At 40.4% G+C, this 20,631-nt stretch overlaps 1 protein-coding gene across 1 annotated transcript in view; it reads left to right on the top strand.

The window, feature by feature from the left end:
* Positions 1–19,429, top strand: part of SERINC5 (serine incorporator 5) — an 89,862-nt gene extending 70,433 nt beyond the window's left edge. Inside the window, exons 6-12 of the mRNA XM_063087607.1 lie at positions 5,122–5,333; positions 7,173–7,268; positions 9,682–9,808; positions 14,608–14,674; positions 17,536–17,575; positions 18,200–18,344; positions 19,154–19,429. Coding sequence (XP_062943677.1) covers positions 5,122–5,333; positions 7,173–7,268; positions 9,682–9,808; positions 14,608–14,674; positions 17,536–17,575; positions 18,200–18,344; positions 19,154–19,301 — 835 coding nt within the window. The 3' untranslated portion in view covers positions 19,302–19,429. The remainder of the gene's footprint in view (positions 1–5,121; positions 5,334–7,172; positions 7,269–9,681; positions 9,809–14,607; positions 14,675–17,535; positions 17,576–18,199; positions 18,345–19,153) is intronic.
* Positions 19,430–20,631: the final 1,202 nt, after the last annotated feature.

Genomic DNA, 20,631 nt, shown 5'->3' with positions numbered 1-20,631 from the left:
CATTCTTTTTCCTTGCACGTTCTTGTTTGGGCTCTAAGTCAACCAGTGGTATGAATTAGCCACACTCAACCCCATTGCTGGTACTCATTGCTCCTGGCTCTGTGACTGTTGTGGTGGTGGAAAACTTGACTTTATCTTAGGCTCCCATCCTTATGAGATTAAAAACAAAACAAACAAAAAAAGCAAAATCCATACTTTGGAGCTGGAGGTTCATCTTCTGCAGGGAGTATGAGATTAAATAGTTCTCTCCTTTTGCAAAATATTTCTTATTAACTTCCCAAGAAGGGCAGGACCCCTTTATTAGGAAGATCTGTTACACTACCTTAGAAAGCTATCCTACCATTTAAAAAAATAGACTCTTTCTAAGTGCCTTGAAAATAGAATTCACATCCCAGGCTGAGTGGGAAATGCTCAGTTATTAATAGCTAGTTTTATTTCTTGCTGAGCCACACTGAGAAAATGAAAACTAGACAAGGGTCCAGCTGTTGAGTTCTCAGGCCAAGTTGACTCTCTTTGTGATTCTGGGCAAAACACGTTACTCCTCTCTGCCTTACTTTCTTTACTTATAAAATAAAAAAAATAATTGCCTGTTGTACTAAATAAGGCTTTTGTTATTTTGTAGATTTTTTTTGTTGTTGTTCGTAGTTACCTGTTTTTTGAAAGTTCGTTTGTTGGTGTGTTTGGCCATGTGTTTGACAGAGCTATGTTGATTACAAAGGTAAAATAAGACTTTTCTTTTTCCAGGGCTATGTTCACTCTTCACAACTGACCTGGAAAACGTTATCATTAGTTGTAGCAATCCTTGAAAGATCTTCCCTCTAATACAGTGCTTCTAGGGAACACAAGGAAATTCTTAAGCCTGGGTAATAACTATGAAAGATCTAGAAAGAATCAAATATAATTTTGTAGATTTTTAAAGGATTGTTTTATTTCATACTGAAAAATACACTCAATATTCATCCAAATACACCCAATATTGATTCAAATACACCCAAATTCTTGCAATACTTTTTATTCTGAATATATTCTTCAGTTTGGTAGTTGTAGTTTTCTTTTGGTTTTGCTTTTGAAGATCAAATCATGAGCTTCAGTTGTAGTTGTTGGAACACATGAGTGAAAAGGTAGTGTTAAGTCATTTTATTATTTGGTAAGTATTGGATTAAGTACAGCCAAATACAATGATCAGTTTTTAAAATGTTTACAACACATTGAACACATTGAATAGAATACAAATAGAATACAATACAGATATATTTTGGTATTTTTTAAAGTCTCAATCTCTATAATTATACAGATTTCTGAGATTGAGGTGTGCTCTTGTATAAATTACTGCACACTGTCTGCTTTTTGAGTCATCTTTGAAACCTGGTAATTTATGTTGTAGTTTCCACTAGATCTTGTTTTGAGGTAGCAGAGTTTTCTTAAAGATAAGCCAAATGGGTGACTATAGTTTTATGTGACCCTGTTTTCTCTGTTGTACAGAAGAAATACCCACAGTAAGTTCGATATGCTTTTTAATTGATTAAATATTACTCTTCCCATGATAATTCTTCTTGTACTTTCACTCTGAATTTTTTATTAGACAAAATAAACATCATCTTAAAATTTTCACGAATATACTTCAAATAGGGAACTTCATGGTAAAATATTAATGTCTTTGATACTGAGTGCCTGATTTGCCCATTAAATAGCTTGTTCCCTTGAGAATACTTGTGCTTCCTCACTCTGACTTTTATGTTTTGATTGATTCTGAAGCCATTTTCTGGGACTAATTATTGATGCCAAGTTGTAACAAGCAGTTTGGAAGAGTTTGGTTGCTTTGAAAACTTTCTAGAAACTACTCAAAAGGAATGGCTTAAGAGCTTTGCAATAAACAATATTGCTATTGTCCAGACTTTGAGGCCAATATCCCAACAAAAGTCCCTGTGTCAACATATTTATAGCTGGTTTATCTGTCTAAAATTAGGAATAAGCTAGGATGCTCACCAGTATTGTTGTCTTTAAATTTATCTAATTGAGTAAGTTTTTTTTTGCTGGTTGTTTTTTTTTGTTTGTTTTTTGGGGTTGTTTGGCCAGTACAGGGATCCAACCTTTGACCTTGGTGTTATCAGCTGTGGCTGTAACCAAGTGAGCTAACCAGCCAGCACCTGCTGTGTTTTTAAACAGATTCTTATTTGTAAGGTTAGTCTAGAAAAGAAAAATATGCTTATTGCTCTTGATGGAACAAAGTACTTTTTTCTTCCCTTTTTCTTTTCTTTTCTCTTTTTGTAAACATCATGAAGAAAAAGATCCCAAAAGCAGTGCTATAGAAAGGCCATGGGCCTGGAAACCAGGAAAATGCAGATTTTAATGCCCCTCATAAATGAGATTTAATGTGCCCTATTTCACATTAAGGCGTATCATTTGATCTCTCTGACCTGTTTCCACACTGTGAAATGATGTGGTTAGACTAGATGTTTAATGTGTTTTTATCTTTCTAGGACAAATTTTGTGATTTGAAGTATCAATTCTGTATCAAAATTGAAATAAAAAGTAGATAGTATATTCAGATGTTTCTAATGAAAACCCGTTCTCTTAATGTACTAGATTTAAAATCCCTTTGTGGTGGTTGAGTTTTGTTTAACCTTTACCTTCACCCTTTGCCTGAGCCCAGTTAGCACTCCCACCCTGTTGCCTGCTTGCTGCTGTGTCTGTAGACTCTGTCCTTTGGTCTGGTCCTTTACTGGTGTCCTCCTTCCAAGTATGTCTCATTTAGCATTTATTCAACAACATTTTTGGAGTATTAACTATGTGCCAGGCAACGTGGTAGGCACTGAGAATGTAAAGATGGGTAAGTCTTGGTACTTGTTCGGGATGGCTCTGGAAACAACAAGGTGCCGTTGAGAAGACCAAATGGAGCCGGAGCAGCAGGAGCGGCAGCCACTCTGCTAACATTGCTGCAGAGAGTTACTTTTTGACAGTTAACAGTTTTGGCACCAATATTCATTAAGCACCTATTGTTTTCCAGGCACTGTTCTGGACAGTAGCAGTATAGCAGTGACCACACTGTGCCCTCCCCTGTGGAGCTTACGTTCTTTTGCGGGGAGATAGATAATCAACATAGGATCAAGCAAATATGCAATAGATTCAGTGGTAAAAAGTGTGCTCTGGAGGAAAATAAAGCAGGTGAGGGGGCTGGGGAGAGCAGAACAGGATGGAAATGCTTCATGATAAAGTGTGAGGCAGAGCCTGAGGCAGGACTGGGCTGGGCCCTTTCACTGGGGCTGGAACCCAGTGGTGAGGGAAGAGTGGAGGAGAGGAAATCAGAGAGATGGCACTGGGCCAGATCGTGAAGGCTTTGGTATTTAGGTGAGGTGGGAGGGCATCAGAGGACCTTGATACAGGAGGAATGTGATCTAGTCTATGCTTTCAGTTGAGAGTTAGAGGGAGTCAGAGGTGAAAGGAAGGAGGCCAGGGGGAGATAATCCAGGTGAGAGAGGGGGAGCTTGGACTAGGTGGTAGCAGCAGTCAGATTATGCTCTATTGTGAAGATGGAACCAGTACAGATGGCTCTGGGGTGGGAGAGAGAAGAGCAGCAGGGAGAGTCAAGAGTGACTGCAGGCCTGTTTGTTTTTCTTTTCTTTTCTGTTTTTTTCTCCTTCCTTCCTTCTTTCCTTCCTCCCTTCCTCCCTCCTCGCTTCCTCCCAATAATGGGAAGAATCAGTTGCCCTTTTCTAAGGTTGGAAGATCGCACAAGGGCAGGTCTGGGGGATGGAGGTGCAAATATTGGGAAGTTACCCTGGACTTGCTAAGTTTGAGCTGCTGATCAGAACTCCAAGTGGAGACACTGAATAAACAGTCTGGAGTTCAGGGGAGAGGGTATGGTTGAAGATCTAACTTTGGGACTAAAAACTTAAATTAACTCTAAGAAAGTCCTTCCTATACTAATAACATAACCCAAAAGACTAGTGAAGAAAAATCGGACCATCCCACCCACCCACATGCCAGTCAGCACTGTTTACCTTTTTATATATAATTCATTCTGTCTCCCTGCCATCAATTATTATTTGGCTCCTAGACTTTTTTCTTCTTTCCTTTTTTGAGTCTCATCTTCTCTCATTTCCTTTGTGTGCCTTTTATGTTAGAATAATTCTGTGGTCATTGGAGTGCCTGGCTTGGTTTCAGGAATATGATGGTCATTATCATTTTGGCCTATTTTCTTTGTCTCTGGCTGCAGTAACTTTTTCATCATTAAAACATTTTAGCTGGGTTGCTTGAACACTTTCCAGTTTTGTGAAAACATTAAGCAAGCTGCTTTCTGTGTGAAGGTCTGGGGGAATGTGGTTCCAAAGAGCACTTTAATCATAAGGCAGATGACCATGATTCAGTCCCTTCTCCTGATTGTTCTGTCCTCTTCATTTAGCATTTATAAACATTCTTTTCTTCTGAACAATTTCTATAGATTTAAACCACTACTGATTTCTCTTATCCCTTTAGTTTGTTTATTGTACATCTCATTAAAGTTTTTCTCTTTTCCTGCCTGATTTTATTCTCAACTTTTTAAAAATATCAAATTCTCCTTTATTCCTTCTTGATATTATTCTGCAGAAGCCAGATCCTACTTTTCAGTACAGGAGAAAAGAGCTGAGGTCAGCTCGTCTTGCTCTGAGGGAAATACTTTGCTACTCTCCCTTAAGAGAAGGTGGGAGCCGCTGGCAGCACTCGGAGTTAGAGATGGTGGCACTTCCAGGCTCTGCGTTTATAGAGAAAACTTGAAGGGAACCCTAATGAAAAGCCACCTTGTAATACTGCCAGCACTTTTCCCAGGGCAGTTCACATTCAGAACAGACCAGCTAGAATACAGTCTGTGAGTGTTCATTTTAGGTGATGGATATACTTGAGCCAGAAAACGGAATTCTCTATGTTTAGAGAAAATTCCGAGCTTTAACCAAGAAGTTTGCATATTCGATGGAGCATAATCATTACTAGAATGACTTGTCTTCTGGGCAGCTCGGTTATGATGGCCTGGGCCTGATAGCATTAGCTAATAGCTGTAGGATGGTAAATGTCGTCAGAGAATCACGGGCTTCATTGACTTGCCTTCCCTCCCTCCCTCCCTCTATGCACTTGCTGGACAAACAGGACTGCAGGCACAGCCAGTAACAAGCTGTGGTACGCCTCTCTGGCCCTGGTGACGCTCATCATGTATTCCGTTGCTGCTGGAGGCTTGATTTTGATGGCAGTGTTTTATACACAGAAAGATGGCTGCGTGGAAAACGAAATTCTCCTGGGAGTAAATGGAGGCCTGTGCCTATTTATTTCAGTGGTAGCCATCTCGCCCTGTGTCCAAAATCGTAAGCACGGTTTTTTCCATTCTTCCTTATTTGTATTTTTCCTAAATCTCTGAATAAACCCACTGTTTTTTTTGAATCTAGTGTCATTTCTTAACCTATTCTGGGTGGGTCAGCAATTGGAAAGGGACTCCAGTCTCCTCTTCATATTCCATGCTTGGGCTTGATATGGTAGCCAAGCGACCCTCATGTAAAGAAAGACCTGGACTTAATAAAGCCAGCAAATGTGGAGATAAGATATTGCCGTTATTAAATAATGTACCAAAAGGAACCTTTACATGGGAAATGCCCTTAATGTATTTAAAACACAGTCCTTATGAGCTTGTCTATGACCTTTGTGTAGAACTTGAATGAGAAGGCTCCAGAAGGAGCTGTTTTTGGGGTCATCTTTCACTTGAGGCTGTGGACAGCATGGCTTAGGAGTGAGGGAGCAGGAAATCTGATCCCAGCTCAGCCAGCATCTGGCCCCATGAGCTAACCTTCCTCAGACTCATGTTCTTCCTCAGTGAAGTCAACAGAAATACATGAGTCTGGCTTTGCTCGTGGTTGTTTCAAAGCCAAAAGGAAGAGACAGTGGGATTTGAAAGTGATTTGAAAAGTATAGGTGTGAATTGTCATTCCTGGTCTGATGTTTCTTATAGGTGTCTTACTTTATAGGCAATGAAAATGCATGTGACATTTAGGTTTCTAGGTAGGAAAAGGAAAATATGGCCAATAAATTTATAGCCTCCTTGAATCCTTTCTAAAATAGTAGTTTGAAAAGGCAACTAGCAGCAAATAATTTAAAAGTTTTTTTGTACTAAAAATTTCAAGTCCATTATTGAAATTGAGAATATTATTTTCCCAGTCCCTTTAATTGGTCAGTTAAGAATTTCCTAAAACTGTTGATATTCAGATTAAAATCACCTTTGGGGTAAAGCCTATCTTTTGAAATAGATACAAAAACATTTTGAAATATTTGGTTTAATGTCATTAGTTGTTATGGTACATCTTAAGTCTCCTGCCAAAGAATGACATTGTAAAAGGGTCTATTCCTATACCTTCATTGATAATTATAATTTAATAATCACCAATTCTGGAAACAGATTTGACTGGAGGGAAGAATGGGTAAATCTGAATCCTTTTATGTAGGCAGCCGGTTGAAAATTTCACCCAAAAATAAAAAAAGAGAGAGAGAGAGCGAGATCATCTATGACATGCTGGTTACGCTGAACATCCAAACGCTTAGTTTAATTTAAATATTGTAACTGTAAAGCTCTCCTCCCAATGAATGCTGAGCACCATAGCCTTCCTCTTTAGCCCAGACCAGCTCTTGTGTTTACTGTGTTTCTGAAGGTTTTTTTGTCCATTGATAGTTGAGAGCTTTTTTGCCCTGCCATGGACTGTTATGTGTCTGATGGCCTTGAAGAACACAGAATCCATGCCCTGTGAAATCTGTTTTAAGATTAAGACAGATAGTATTAAGACCATTCAGCCGTGTGGTTTCACAAATAATGATGGTAAACTTTTTTCTGATCTTGTGATTTAAGAACTAATGTTAGGAACCTCAGGGGGTCTAGGCAGTGTGTTTTAAGTATAACTTCAGGTTTGATAAGGTGTTAGTAGAGAACTTGGTGCTCTAAAATGGCGGTTTAGTCTCAGTATATAACTCCTTCTCCCTTAATACCTTTTTAGTTTTATCTGAGATACATATTATGTACCTCTTTTTTTCCTTTAAATATGAACACCCAAGTTTAAGGAGTATCATTCAGGAGGAGGGGAGGGTTCTAGCTTTTGAGACATGTGCTTTCTTATCATTGAAATTTAAAACTTGTCTCTACTTTGTCTCTTGTCATTTTCCAGGACAGCCACACTCTGGGCTCCTGCAGTCGGGGGTCATAAGCTGCTATGTCACATACCTGACTTTCTCAGCTCTGTCCAGCAAACCTGTAGAAGTAGGTAAGCTGGCCTTGTTGTGGCATGTACTTGTGGTATGAATATTTCCGTATTTGGAGGAAGGAGCTATTGTTTAAATATCAGGGGTGTAATAAATCAGAATAGAGAAATGATCTAGACTTTTTCATGACATAAAGTTTTTAACTTGGTCTGTGAAAATGAATATTTTTTCTCTGGAGTCTTCCTGCCATATAGGAAAGACCTGAACGAAGGTGAGCTGTTGAGATTGCTTTTAGGCCTGATCTGCATTTTATGGTGTTTTCAAAGAACATTTTTGTTTTGCTTTGTTTATTTTGCTTTGTTTTTAGTTGCTTATTAATTTCTTTTTCTTCAGGTGGTCACTTCTCTGACTGAGAGAGTGGAAAGAACATGGGGGACGGGGAGCAGTAGACAGGATCTGAGTCCATATGCACCATTTGTTGGCTGTGTGACCTAAAATTGCTCATCTTAAATGATATTTATTTACAGAGACAACAGAGCATCGTGGTTAGAGCATGAGCTTTGGAGCCAGACTGCCTGGGCTTATACCCTTGTTCTGCTACTTAAATACCTTGCACAAAGCTACCTACCTTCTCTGCCTAGGCACCTTGTCTTTAAAATAAGAACTTTAATTATCATTTTAATAAGATAATTAATTTATAAGATTCCTATGTTATAGGGTGGTTTTAAGAAATCTGTGAGAATGTATATATGCATGTGTATCGGTCACTTAGAACAGTTCCTGGCATTTAGTATCAGAGTACTTCAAAAAGTTCATGGAAAAATAGAAAACTAAAAGATAATATGCATCTTTCTATGAACTTTTTGATGTACCCTTTTAGGTACCACATAAAGATTAGCTATTATTATTGTTATAAAAGTACTATTACATGATATTATAAGATGGTGTTATAAGCCCTTGAGCCTTACCAGTAAAAGACCAAATTTTCTTATTTTGATTTCCAAGTTCATTATATTTCATCATCTTTATCTTTGCCACTGTTGTAATACATAAATGTATACACATACACACATAAAGGTTCAGTATTTCTTATTCAAAATTCTTGGGACCAGATGTGTTTCGAATTTTGGATTTTTTCAGATTTTGGAGTATTTGCAGAATATTTACCAGTTGGGCCTCACTAATCTGAAAACCCAAAATTCGAAATACTTGAATGAACATTTCCTTTGAGCATCATGTTGGCAGTTAAAAAGTTTTGGGTTTCAGATTTTCAGATTAAGGGATACTCAGCCAGTTTACACATACACATAAACATGTATAAATGTGTGTATGTTTCGGTACATTTGATCTTGTATTTATTTATTAGTTGAATAAATATTGTCTCTAGAATAGAAAACTGAAGTTGTTTTGTGCTCTTAAATTTTTTAGAAAGTGGATGCAGTGATAATTTTGAAAGTATTAATATGTACATATACTCTTTATGGTCTTGTCTTTATAGCCATTTATAGTAGAAAGTGATATAGTTGGAGGTCTTATAGTAAGAATAGTCTATCCTGGATTTAATTTTTTAATAAAAGTCCTATCCTGACTCTGTAAATTTATTTAAATCTAGTCTCTTTCAGACTTTCTTTTATGACGTTTGTTTTAATCTCCAGTTTTAACTTAATGGGGTATTTGTTTGCAGTGTTGTTGTTTTTTTTAATGGCAGGTATCGTTTAAAACCAGAAACTTTTATTTTTAATTTTAGGTGGAGCTACTTTAATAGAAAAGTTTATATTTTTATCATTTTTTGAAAAAAACATTTGTCATTGGCCTAAGAATTCCTTAAACCACAGCATACACAGTTATATCTACTTTTTCAAGTGCAATACCGCTAATAATTAGTGTGACTTCAGACGCTTAGAATGTGTGTATTAGTAAAATGGTTTCTAGACTGTTATTTTATGTTTATGTCTCTTATTTCTGGGCAAAGTTGGCGATCAGACTTAACTTGGGTGTTCAGATTTGGAGACTGTTAGATAAAAGTTAGATTACCACTGATGACGCTGTCACAGCAATCTTTGTTATGTAGCCTCTCAACATATTTTCAAATCCAGACCATGTCAGGAGGACTGAAAGATGTCACGACCATCATATTACCCACCGTAAAGTGACTTCTCATCGGGCCTAGGAGGCTGGTGGCAGGCGGCTGTTGCTTGGCTGTCGTTGATCAGCCTTGGCACTTGTTGGTGTCTGCACACCACCTCTCTCTCTTCACAGGCTGCCCGATCAAGTGAAAAATGGTCTAATTTTTCTTTTTACTGTTGCTTGAATTATATTGAAAAAGAGCAAGACTTAAGTCCTAGAACTGTCAAACCATTTTGCACTAAACTGGAATCCAAGGGTCTTGTTCCTGAATTTTACTAAAATGAGTGTTTCTGTGAGCTACAACAAGCTTTTCTAACTTACGGTGATTTCTTTGCTTTGTTGTACAAGTTCTAGATGAACATGGGAAGAACCTCACAATCTGTGTGCCCAGCTTCAGTCAAAACCTGTACCAAGACGAGAACTTGGTTACTGGATTGGGTACCGCCCTCTTGTTTTCATGCATCTTATATTCATGGTAAGTCTTAGGCATTACTGAGACCATTTTTGCAGACTTTAAAATTACAGGAAAAGAATTGAAATAAGTTTCAGTGGCTGTGAGGCAGGAAAGCACATACCATCTGAGGAAGGGGAAAATAGCCAGAAGTAAAAAGATAGTATGTATTACAGCACAAACTTTTGAACTTCATCTAGAAGTGCTGCAACAAATCATGTATTTATTGCATTTACTTTACTTGTATTTATACGGGGTAAATGCAATAAATACATGGTATGTTGCAGCACTACTGCCTAACGCCCTTAAAAAGATGGTTGAATATTAGTGGCTACAGCATTATCGGAGGGCAAGGGAGCACAAAGTGAGGAAGACGTAGTATGTGCCAGAATATTCTGGCAGCTTCCTAATCCAAGGGAAATAGCATTTGTTCTGTTGTTAGTGGAAAGAGTACAAAGTGCTGCATACATGGTCATTTTGTGCATGGTCCAGGAAAGACAGGAAATGTCCCTTTTCTTTTCTGCTGAAACCCTGCTGCTGTTAAGTAGGTAAGGCAGCTCCTCCAAAAGTAGGTGTGATATATAAGCAGGCTGTTTCATATGCTTATTGTGGGGCGTATTCCACCTTTAAAAAGTTTAAAAGATTGCTAGAGGTAGAAAGGTCAAGGATAGAAGTGGTTAGTTACTTATTCCGGGTACATATTTCACTGATAATTAAGCTTCCCTCTGACTAACCTTTTCATATTTAGTTTTTACTACTGTGTTTTATGTTTTGTTTGTTATGTTTCAGTGTATAAAAAATTCTGCTTTTCATAGACACATCATAATCATTCTTTTCCTGAAACTAAACAGTCTTGGTGGAGATAGCTTGTATAAATAAAATGTCTTTCTGAGCACGTTGGCATTTTCTTTTACAGCTTCTAATGACTCCTCCTGTTAGAAAGGGACCTACAAGAACACAGGCCTTTTAGAGTCTATTTGCTTGGAGTTATGCATTAAACCATAAAATGGTTGCTGGTGTTGCAGGTTAAGATGATGGTTGTATAATATTGATTCTCAGTCTATCTATCACATAGTGACAGAGTCTCCTTGTTGCAGCAGCAGGGACCATGGTGACCACTTTCTGGCCTTTCATTTTTATTAATTCTGCAAATCGTTCACCAAGTACTGCTATATACTAAGCATTGGGTGGATTTTGGGCTCAAGTGAATGAATGTTTTCAGTAAAACCATAAAGCCATCGAGATTTTTGAATCCTTATTCTTAGCTTTAATTTTCTTGAGTAAGCTTTCTGAGTCTGTTATTGTTGGGCTTTGGGGAGAAATGGCAGCAACACAGGCTAATTTCATGATTTGTCACTCAGTTATTTTCTGTATTGGCATGTAAAAATTTTTGTAAATCAAGTGAGAAGAAAGTAGGTAACTAAACTGTATATATGGAATTATTCCATTTTAAAAATAAAATATAGTTGTGTTTACATGTATAGAAAAAATCACAGAAGGAGATAAACTAAACTTGCAATAGTAGTGGAATTAGGGATAACATATTTTTTTCTCTTCTTTTTATTCTAAAAAATTTTTTTGTGGGATACTAGCACTTTTCTTCATTTTTGTATTATCAGGAAAAAAACTATGGAAGTATTTGACAGAATAAAATCGTATGATTTTATGAGTTACTGGATGCCTAAACAGCACATGAAAAAAAAAATTTTGTCCCTCAGTTAAAATAGGGTTTGGATTTGCTATAAACCCTTCAATAGAGAAGATGGCAAAAATTCTACTTAATATGTTATGTAGAAATGCCCCATATAGAGTTATTTTGCAGCATGGAATTTTCACCCTATCAGATTTTCACTGTTTCTAGCAGGTGTAAAGAATCACTTTTTAGCCACCTATGTGTCTACTCTTAGATGATAAAAAAATAAATTTGTCTCTTTAAGAATTGAGGCACTATTCCCAAAAAGATGTCACTTTTCAGAGCTGACAGCTGCTACTTAAAATCTAAGTGCCAACAATAAACATTGTTGAATGCTAGTAATTAAACTGCAAAGCTGTAGTGCCCTATGGAGTAAAACAGCAGCTCACACAGAGTGGAGCTGAAGAATAACCAGTTTGCTCCATGGGGTGTTTCTGTAATACATGGGGCAAGAACACACTCCCTGGGGATGGGTGGTTTGTGCCTCCTAGGAGTTAATGCAGCGGGGGGCAGGGGGATTGGTGTTTGCTGTGATTACCCACTGCAATGCCAGGAGGAGTCAGCTTTGAGAACATTACAAATAAATTGGTTTCACATTTTCAAGGAAGTGAATTCAGGCTTAGCAGGGCCTGGAAAAATGGGAAGCTGCTAGGGGTGGCAATCAGCCCAGTTAAGGGTTTTTCAAATCTTGACTTAGAGTTTACATTTTCCTTCCTGACTCAGGAATAATAGGTTGGAGGATGTTACAAAAAGATGCCAGTTTATCTGAGTGGGAACATTCATTTGAACACAATTGCAGGATTATCTAGAATTCTTCATAGAAATTGTAGGAAGCCACTCCATAATCTGCCACCTAGAAATCTTCATGGCTCTACACAGGGACATGGGTGGCCTCTCCCCAGCTCACATAGGACTCTAGTCTCCTTTGGTAGCTATGAGTCACCGATTATATAGTACAATGGAAACATGATTGAACTTCATCACACAAAGGTTGGGAATAGTCATGAGACTGTCAAAGGCCTGCCCAGTAAGTTTGTCAGGGGAGCAGAATCTCTTATCTCCAATAGGAAAGTTTGGAAACATTCCTTAGGGATGATCTGTGATCCAGAGGACTTTGGTCAGTTCCAGAAGCTTTGGTCAGCCGAAGCAGGTGCTGAGGCGCACCTGCATTGTGCATCATTCTGCCAACACAGAAGAAGCACGGCTGTGGTTCCTGGGTGGGGAGGGGAGGAAGCATTTTTCAACTGTCACAACGACCACAAAGCGCTGCTGGCATTTTGGGGGTGGAGACCAGAGACGGTTAACACGCCATGATGCATTAGACGTTCTGTTTGAGGAAGCACTGTCTCAGCCATGCGATTAGTCTCCCTTTATCCCCACAGGAAGTACTGGGCTAAAGTCACACACACCTTAGCCCAGGAAGAGGAGAGATTATGAACAACCTGGGAATTGTTTTGTAGCAATTTGTGCTGTGCTGACCAAACAGATGGGTCTTTGTAACAGCATGAAGAGAGACAATAAGAATTTCCTAGGCTTAAAGAGCTTGTAGAAATAATCTTTTCTTGATAATTCCAAGAGGAGTATTTTCTGGGGAAAGACTATGACTGAATAAAGACCTTATTTAAGGTAATATTTACTTGTAGAAGTCACGTGGCACTAACGATGAACCGAACATAGATATTTTTAGAAGTAAAAACAAAACCTTCCGCATTTTAGTGCTCTCTAATGGTGGAAGTGAAGTAGCAGAGGTTCCAAAACCAAAAGCTTTCTTTTTCTGAAACCATTTTAATCCAAAGAATTTGTAAAATGCAATATTTATTCTAACTGTTCTAAAGAAGGAGTGTAATCTTTCAGATGAAAGTTTCAGATATGGATCTCTTCCTAAAATTAAAAGTTACATCTCCCCTCATGGAAACTATATACCGTACTAAGTCATAACTTGTATGCACAGAAGAGAGGCCACTCTGAAATGCAGGAGCAGATGTGTGTGTTCCCTGGATGCACAGCCACTGGGAGCTGCTCCCGTTCTTCCTCTGACCAGGCTCATAATCAGGAGTGGGCCTGGACTAGCATCTGTCAGTTCAAGGCAGAAAGGAAAGTGCTGCTGTTGTACTTGCGTGTATGAACAGTATGCTTGGATCCCGCAGGACCTCCTTGTGAGGAAGGCTTTTTCTTGTTTATCTGCATCTTATTGATCTGTTCTCTTCTTGGGAAAGAGGATGAGAATGAGCAGGGAGAGTGGCGTGGCTCAGGGGTTACTTGGTTGAGATGAGGCTGTTGATTCCTCCTGCCCACCAGCAGCCAGCTTCTTGAGCCTTGCTCCACTGCCCCACCCAGCTAGCTCGAAAGCTGCGTGAGGCCACAGTCATTGCCTTTTTCATGGATGAGGCCCCAGTGCTTAGAACAGGGCCTGACAGTAAATATTTGCAAAATGAATCCATGGAGTTACCTCAAACCCTAAGTAGTGTATATATTTATATTTGCTGAAAATATTTTCATGGTTTTGTTTTTTTCAGGAAAAATATTTTTCTTTTACCCTTGTAAGCCAAATTTTCTAACATTTTACCTCTCAAGATATAGGGAAAATGATGGGAAGAATTTCTTTTATTGCACTGACAGCTGCTCTGTGTTAAATTTCCAAACAGAAAACCTTGTTCTGCCATAGGCTGACTGTCACAGGAAAGGACTGTGACTTTTGCTTTCACGCCCTTGTTTTCTGTTGCCAGCTCTTGGCTCTCTCATTGCTTTTGATAACCTCTAAGTGAGACTAGTCAAAAGGAGGGAAAGGTAAAAGCAAAATCAGAAAATTATTCTGGCATTTGAGGGAGGAAAGGCAGAAACCAATACTAAAAGCCAAGGTATAGGACCAAAAGACAACTTATTTTTCGACGTACAAAATTCTCTTTGTATAAAATGGTCTAATGCAGTCCATGTAAAAAGTCATCAAATATAGAGGGGGCTGGCCAGTTTGGGGATAAAGTGGGATATTGAAAAAGACTACTTTTTTGAAAGCAGCCAGAACTGTAGGGGACAGTGAGCCTCTGGGAGCATTGGCCAGCCAGCTCTCCGCTTCCTTCCATGTGATGTGACACACTCCTGTGCCCTGCTGACTTTTTTGTTTGATTCTTAGTTTGACATCAACAACAAGATCGAGTTCTGATGCTCTGCAGGGGCGATATGCAGCACCTGAACTGGAAGTAAGTACATCCTTTTTCTTGTCCTGCTTCGTCTCAGAAGACCCATTTCTCAGGGGGGCCTTTTGTATTTATTTGTGCCTTTATTAATCTGTATTCCATGATCCTGTTTTTCTCCTTGGGAAAGTATAAGATTTTTGTATAGAAAAAAAATGTCCTGTATACAGTATGGAATTAAAATGAACCAATTAATTCTTGATTTTTCTTTAAACAAACTTGAGCCCTTGCATGGCATCCTGCTGTCTCCCCCCACTGTCCCCCACCTCTTCCATGAGCTTAGGTTACCTTGTCAGGCTCCATCTTGCTCTTTTCCTCCGTCATAATGGAGTGCGGATGGTTTTGTTTAATTTTTAGTCCATTTATCTGTCTTATGTCTGTCTGTGCCCTCCATATCCAGAATGACTGTGTGATTATGTCATAGCTGTTCTTAAAGACAGGAAAAGGAAGGGACTGCACCGGCTCTGTGCCAGATAAACATGGTAGATACATTAACTCATTTAACTGGGCATCAGTTCCACCAGGTGGGTGTGTCGTTGGGTAAAGAATTATAAGCAGTAAATATATTTGTTTCAGGCATGGGAGACCCTTACCTTTACATACAGAGGATCGGGGTGGTCAGCAGGTGCTTCTTGGTCAATAAAATGTCTGTTATTTTCTTTCTTGTGCAAAAGTCTTTTTCTGGGGCTCTCAATGGAACATCCACCATGGTCAGTAAGGTCTAATCAGATGGAGGCAGCCAGGAAAAGACTCAGCTCTGACCCCAAGAATGGAAAGAACTGGGGGTTCCAGTGATGCCTAAGATGTTACACCTGTCAGGTGCCAGGCACTGTTCTGAGCTCTCCATGTGTGATTTCATTCAATCCCAATAAACTCCCAGTGAGGTACTGTTATCTCCATTTTGCAAAGAAGAAAAACAGAAAACTGAAGTCATTTAAACTGGCTCAGGAGTCTGTGTTCTTGACCACTGCTGCCTATGAGCTCAGCTGCTGTCCCTGGCCCTTGCTGTTGACCTTGCCTGGCATCTGGCCACCGGCTGCATTCTAAGAGCTTTCTCTGGTTGGAAGAGCCCTGGTATCTGTCCAGATATGGGCACTTACTCTGCAGCTGGGTCTCTAGGGATGGTCTTTACTGCACCTGACCTGGTGGTAGGGATCTAGTGTGAAGGGTTGTCAGTCTGCCAGCATCACTTCACCAGCTCTTTCCGTCACTGAGAGGAGAAAACTGGGCCGTGTTTGAATAGGTTACTGCCTATTATGCAGAAGAGAATGGACTGGAGACCACCTGCAGAGATGGAACGGTTATGGTCTCAAAGTCTCCATTGTGTACAGAGTTAAAGCTCAAAGAACAGCAAGTCTCTAAGTTAGATTTAAGAGAGGATGTTTTTCTCCTCATTCCAAGGGAAAATGTCCCAATATTTCCTTCTGAGCCAGCAAACACGCAGAATGGAAGTTGGTTTGCTCTGCTGCATCGTGTTTCACAGGCTACACTTTTGAAAGGGAGAGTTAATAGTTTCTTGTGGTTGCTTCAGCTTCAAAAGAACTAGGACCTCAGCTTACCGCGTCTTGGGCCCACTGAATGAATTAGTGATTCTCAGACCATGTCACTTGATCCAAGATTCTGTCATGGGTAATACCTCTATTACAAGTCTCCTTGCCACACAGGAGGGAAACAAGAGCTCGGCCTTGGCACGAAGTCTCAGGCTCCCAGATCCTTAGTCCCTAGTTCAAATATCTTCAGCCAGAAAATGCCAAAGATACAGCACTTCCCAGGCTGTCTTGGTACATGTAGTGTTTCTTACTCTGTTTACCAGAGTCCTGCTGGAATCAGGTAGTAATTTTTTATAACCTGATTTTTAAAAAGTGGAGTTTATTGTTTTAAGTGGGTAAGAAATATGATATGAAATTCGGAAGGTTTGAAAAACGCTTCAGAAGCAAGCATCCCATCCATTCCGATCCACAGCCAGTTCAGCAGCCTGGTTTTAATAGGAAATGTGGAAGGCCTCCTGCTTGCTTCTAGATTCCTCAGCTGTATCATTTTGGATTCTTTTGGCTTCACCGTCTCATACATTGCATGTCACCTACTGTGAATCATGGACCTTGGAGTCCCCATCTGCGTTTGTGTCCCAGCTCTGTCACTAAGCTAGCTTAGTGACTTCAGGCCAGTTATTTAACCTGTGTAACCTCAGTTTCCTCAGCTGTAAACAGGAAAATAATCCCAGCCTCAAAGGTTGAGGAGGAATTAAGCAGTGTGAAGGGAATGCCAGGGGAGTGGGGCGCCCTCATCCTTTTCACTGTGTGTTTCATGCTGAGTTCTCCAGAAGCAGACGCTGAGGCAGTTTGCTTTGCTGGGTATTTATTAGGGATTAGCACGTGTGAAAGGAGGGAAGGAAGGAAGAGGAAAGAGGCAAAATTGGGTGGAGGATATTAAGATGAAGGCAGTGGGACAGTGCGGGCTGAACAAAGCCCACCAACCCCAGGGGTGCTCCAGAGCATGTACGACCCATTAGAGTTGTCCCCAGGAGGTCATAGGCTGGGCCTTTATGCCCCTGCCATCTGAGATCAGTCATCCCATGGGGGTTGATGTCTGAGGCACTGACCTTTGATGGCTCTGCCCCCAACACTGGCAGTAGCTGGAGTGAGCACCGAGTCCACATCTCCGTGTTCATGGTACTTCTTGTCACTGGCACATCTGGGGGAGAACAGATGCTAAATCAAAACCTTTTGAAGGGATAAGTACAGTTCAGGGGTTGACATGAGCTTTAGATAGGGGAAGGTTTGGCTCGTAGGTGGCCTCTAGTGCTTTACTGGTGTGGAGACCGTGAGCAGAAAACAAGCCGCCTGACTCTGTGGCTTTTGCTCTCACAGGTAGCCCGGTGTTGTTTTTGCTTTGGTCCTGATGGAGAAGGTAAGTAGAGAACTTTCATCCTGTGCGTCTTGGTGGCCCTGCAGACCGGTAGCTCCGTTCTGTAGGCATTTGGGATTCAGACACAAATAACTGGAATGTAAGGGGAAAATTTTTGTCCAAAGCTGGTTTACTGTTTTTGTGCTTTTCACATTCTTCCCCAAGGCTGGCTGGGTTTTGCTTGTTTGTGTTGGTATTCTGGCAGGGAGCATCAGCCTCTATTTTGGCTCCTGTTTAAAGGAATGACTTGGAAAATACCAAGAGGACCCGACTCCTCGTTTTGGGACCATTTCTTTCCTTCGTCTCGCTTTTCTTCTTGGATTGGAGAATCCCAGGGGCTTGAGAACTCTTGTCTTCTTTCTCTCTCACTTTCTTCTAAGCTTATAATAAGTTTGAAGTTTTTAAGGGCTCTCTTTCCTCTCCTCTGGTGAAATAAATGTGCTATTAGGTAGCTCATCCTGTTAAGGAGGTTACTGGAGTGGGGCACAGATAAAAGTCGCCTGAGGGTACAAATGGCTTTTGACATCTTTTCTGCTCAATGGCCCTGAGATTGAAATGAGTGAGTATGATTTGCCAGAACGTGCACGTGTTCCCTCCTTGAACTTGGGCTACCTTTGGGATTCACAGACACTGAAGAGCAGAAGAATGTGAAGGAGGGACCGCGGGTCATTTATGACGAGAAGAGAGGCACCGTGTACAGCTATTCCTATTTCCACTTCGTGTTCTTCTTGGCTTCCCTCTATGCGATGATGACTGTCACCCACTGGTTCAAGTGAGTGCCCATTTGCTTGGGTGTTTTAGAAGAGGTAGTCTTTTAATAAAAGAAAAAATCAAGTTAAATACTGTTCTTTAAAGTGCTGAGACATAGATCAAATCTCCGAACTCAACTAAACTCTTACCTAAATCCTGCCGCACTCACAACCTTTACAGGAAACAATTCTGATTCTTAACTGTCGATTGGCAGCTTTTAACCCTGGAAATTGGTGCTGCTTACTGCAGCTTTAAGAAACTTATACACAAATATTCGTAGCAACATTATTCATAATAGCCAAAAAGTGAAAACAATGCAAATGTCAATCAACTGATGAATGGGTAAACAAAATGTGCTGTATCCATACAATAAAATATTATTTAGTAGTAAAAAGGAATGAAGCACTGATTCATGCTACAACATGGATGAACCTTGAAAACACTGCTAAGTGAATGAACCCAGACACAGAAGCCCACATATTGTTTGATTCCATTTATATGAAATGTCCAGGACAGGCAAGTCTGTAGAGACAGAAAGTAGGTTAGTGAATGCAGGGTGGTGGGCGGGGGTGGGGTGGGTTGGAGGTGGGAATGGGAGGGCAGCTAAGGGGCACGGGATTTCTTTTTGGGGTGATAAGTGTACTAAAATCGATTGTGGTAATGGTGGCACATATTAAAAGCCATTAAATTGTACACTTTAAATGAGTGTAGATCAAAAAAAGAAGGAAAGACTGGAGTGGGTGAGAAGCAGGAAGACACTAGGTGGAAGAGATTTCCTCCCCCCAGATTCTCTTCCTGCTCTGACCACAGCTGGGTCTCCTGTTTCCACAGCTATGAAAGTGCCAACATTGAGACCTTCTTCAGTGGGAGCTGGTCCATCTTCTGGGTCAAGATGGCCTCCTGCTGGATGTGTGTGCTGCTGTACCTGTGGACGCTGGTCGCTCCCCTCTGCTGTCCCTCTCGGCAGTTCTCTGTGTGACAATGTCGGCAATCCCCTTGGTTTAGCAGGCCTGCAGGCTGGAAGTGCCACCCTTTAAACAAGGGTCCTAGGGGATTGAACAGTGACTTGAGCCCTGTGAAAAGCTGACATCTCCTGCTGGCCTGAGTAGGTCTGAAAAACCTTTCAGGGGCAAAAAAAAAAAAAAAAATTTCCTGATCAGCTTTTTAATTCTGAAATTTGAAAAGAAACTACCAAAATTTCAAAAGAATTGAAATTTTCAACCAAACTGATCATGGGCAATGTATATTTTTTGATATGTCTTACTCCTAGAAACCGGGTATTATGTTAGTATTTTCCTTCCGCATGTTTTTACCGAAACAGAGTTTGGGGCACATCTTTTCATAGGGATAATGTCCTACTTTGTGTGGCCTGTCATTCTTGTCCTTGGAATAGAAAAACATGCCAAAGTCTTGGGCTCCCAGCTCCTGACAGAATCCAAACCTCTCTCTCACACACTTTTGTCTCCTAGAGTCTCGTCCCCAGTGGGCTCTGAGGACAGTACTTGCCTGCAGGGCCCTGCTCACTGCTCCCTGGCATTTCTAGGGCACAAGAGGAAGCACCTGCTCTTGAACTCCACCCTCAGTGTTGCTTCCTCCTGGCCCCCAAATGTTTCCCTTTGCGTTTGTGATGCTGGGAATCACAGACTGCACTCTGTGCCCTTGCCCTTCCCAGAGGTCCCCTCACTTTTTCTGGGTTTGGCATCATTGTAATAATGTGAAAAAGCACAATTATCATCAGCCCCGCATGTGGTCCCCCACCATATTATCACTACCTGATCTGAGTTACTGCAATAATATGGCGCTTATGTGTGTTGTTACTCACATAATTATGGAAGAGTATTCACGTTGTTTTCTTTGCCTAAGCGATGGAGAGCTGTAGTTCTTACTTGTTTGTGCTGTTAATATTGATAATACTTTACGGGCCTTAACTGAGAAGTTGCTTCTTGACCGAAGCCTGCTGTAGCCCTCTTGTAGTTAAAGTCCACCCCTCAGCTTCTCCTCCACCTCGGGGCCTTTGAAATTGTAAAAGCAAAAGAGCTTTTGTTTTCCGGATCTGTAATGTGACCACATCATTGATAGAGAATTGTGGAAGTGGCCAAATATACTTAGAAGAAAAGGTGGGTGGTTGAGGGTGCTAAAGTGAGCCATAGACAACATCCACAGAAATTTCCAAAACACAGTCTTATAAAGTAATACTCATGAGAGACTGGACTTTTGGCAGCTAGCTACCCATGAAGATGTCCATTTTCAGTGTTGATGTTCTCAGTCTGGGAAGAGGTTTCCTCGGTGCAAAGTCCATTAAAGATACC

The sequence above is a fragment of the Cynocephalus volans genome, chromosome 2, assembly GCF_027409185.1.
Source record: "Cynocephalus volans isolate mCynVol1 chromosome 2, mCynVol1.pri, whole genome shotgun sequence".
NCBI classification, from domain to species: domain Eukaryota; kingdom Metazoa; phylum Chordata; class Mammalia; order Dermoptera; family Cynocephalidae; genus Cynocephalus; species Cynocephalus volans.
The sequence above is the reverse complement of the archived record's forward strand: the minus strand, read 5'-3'. Positions and strand labels throughout refer to the sequence as shown.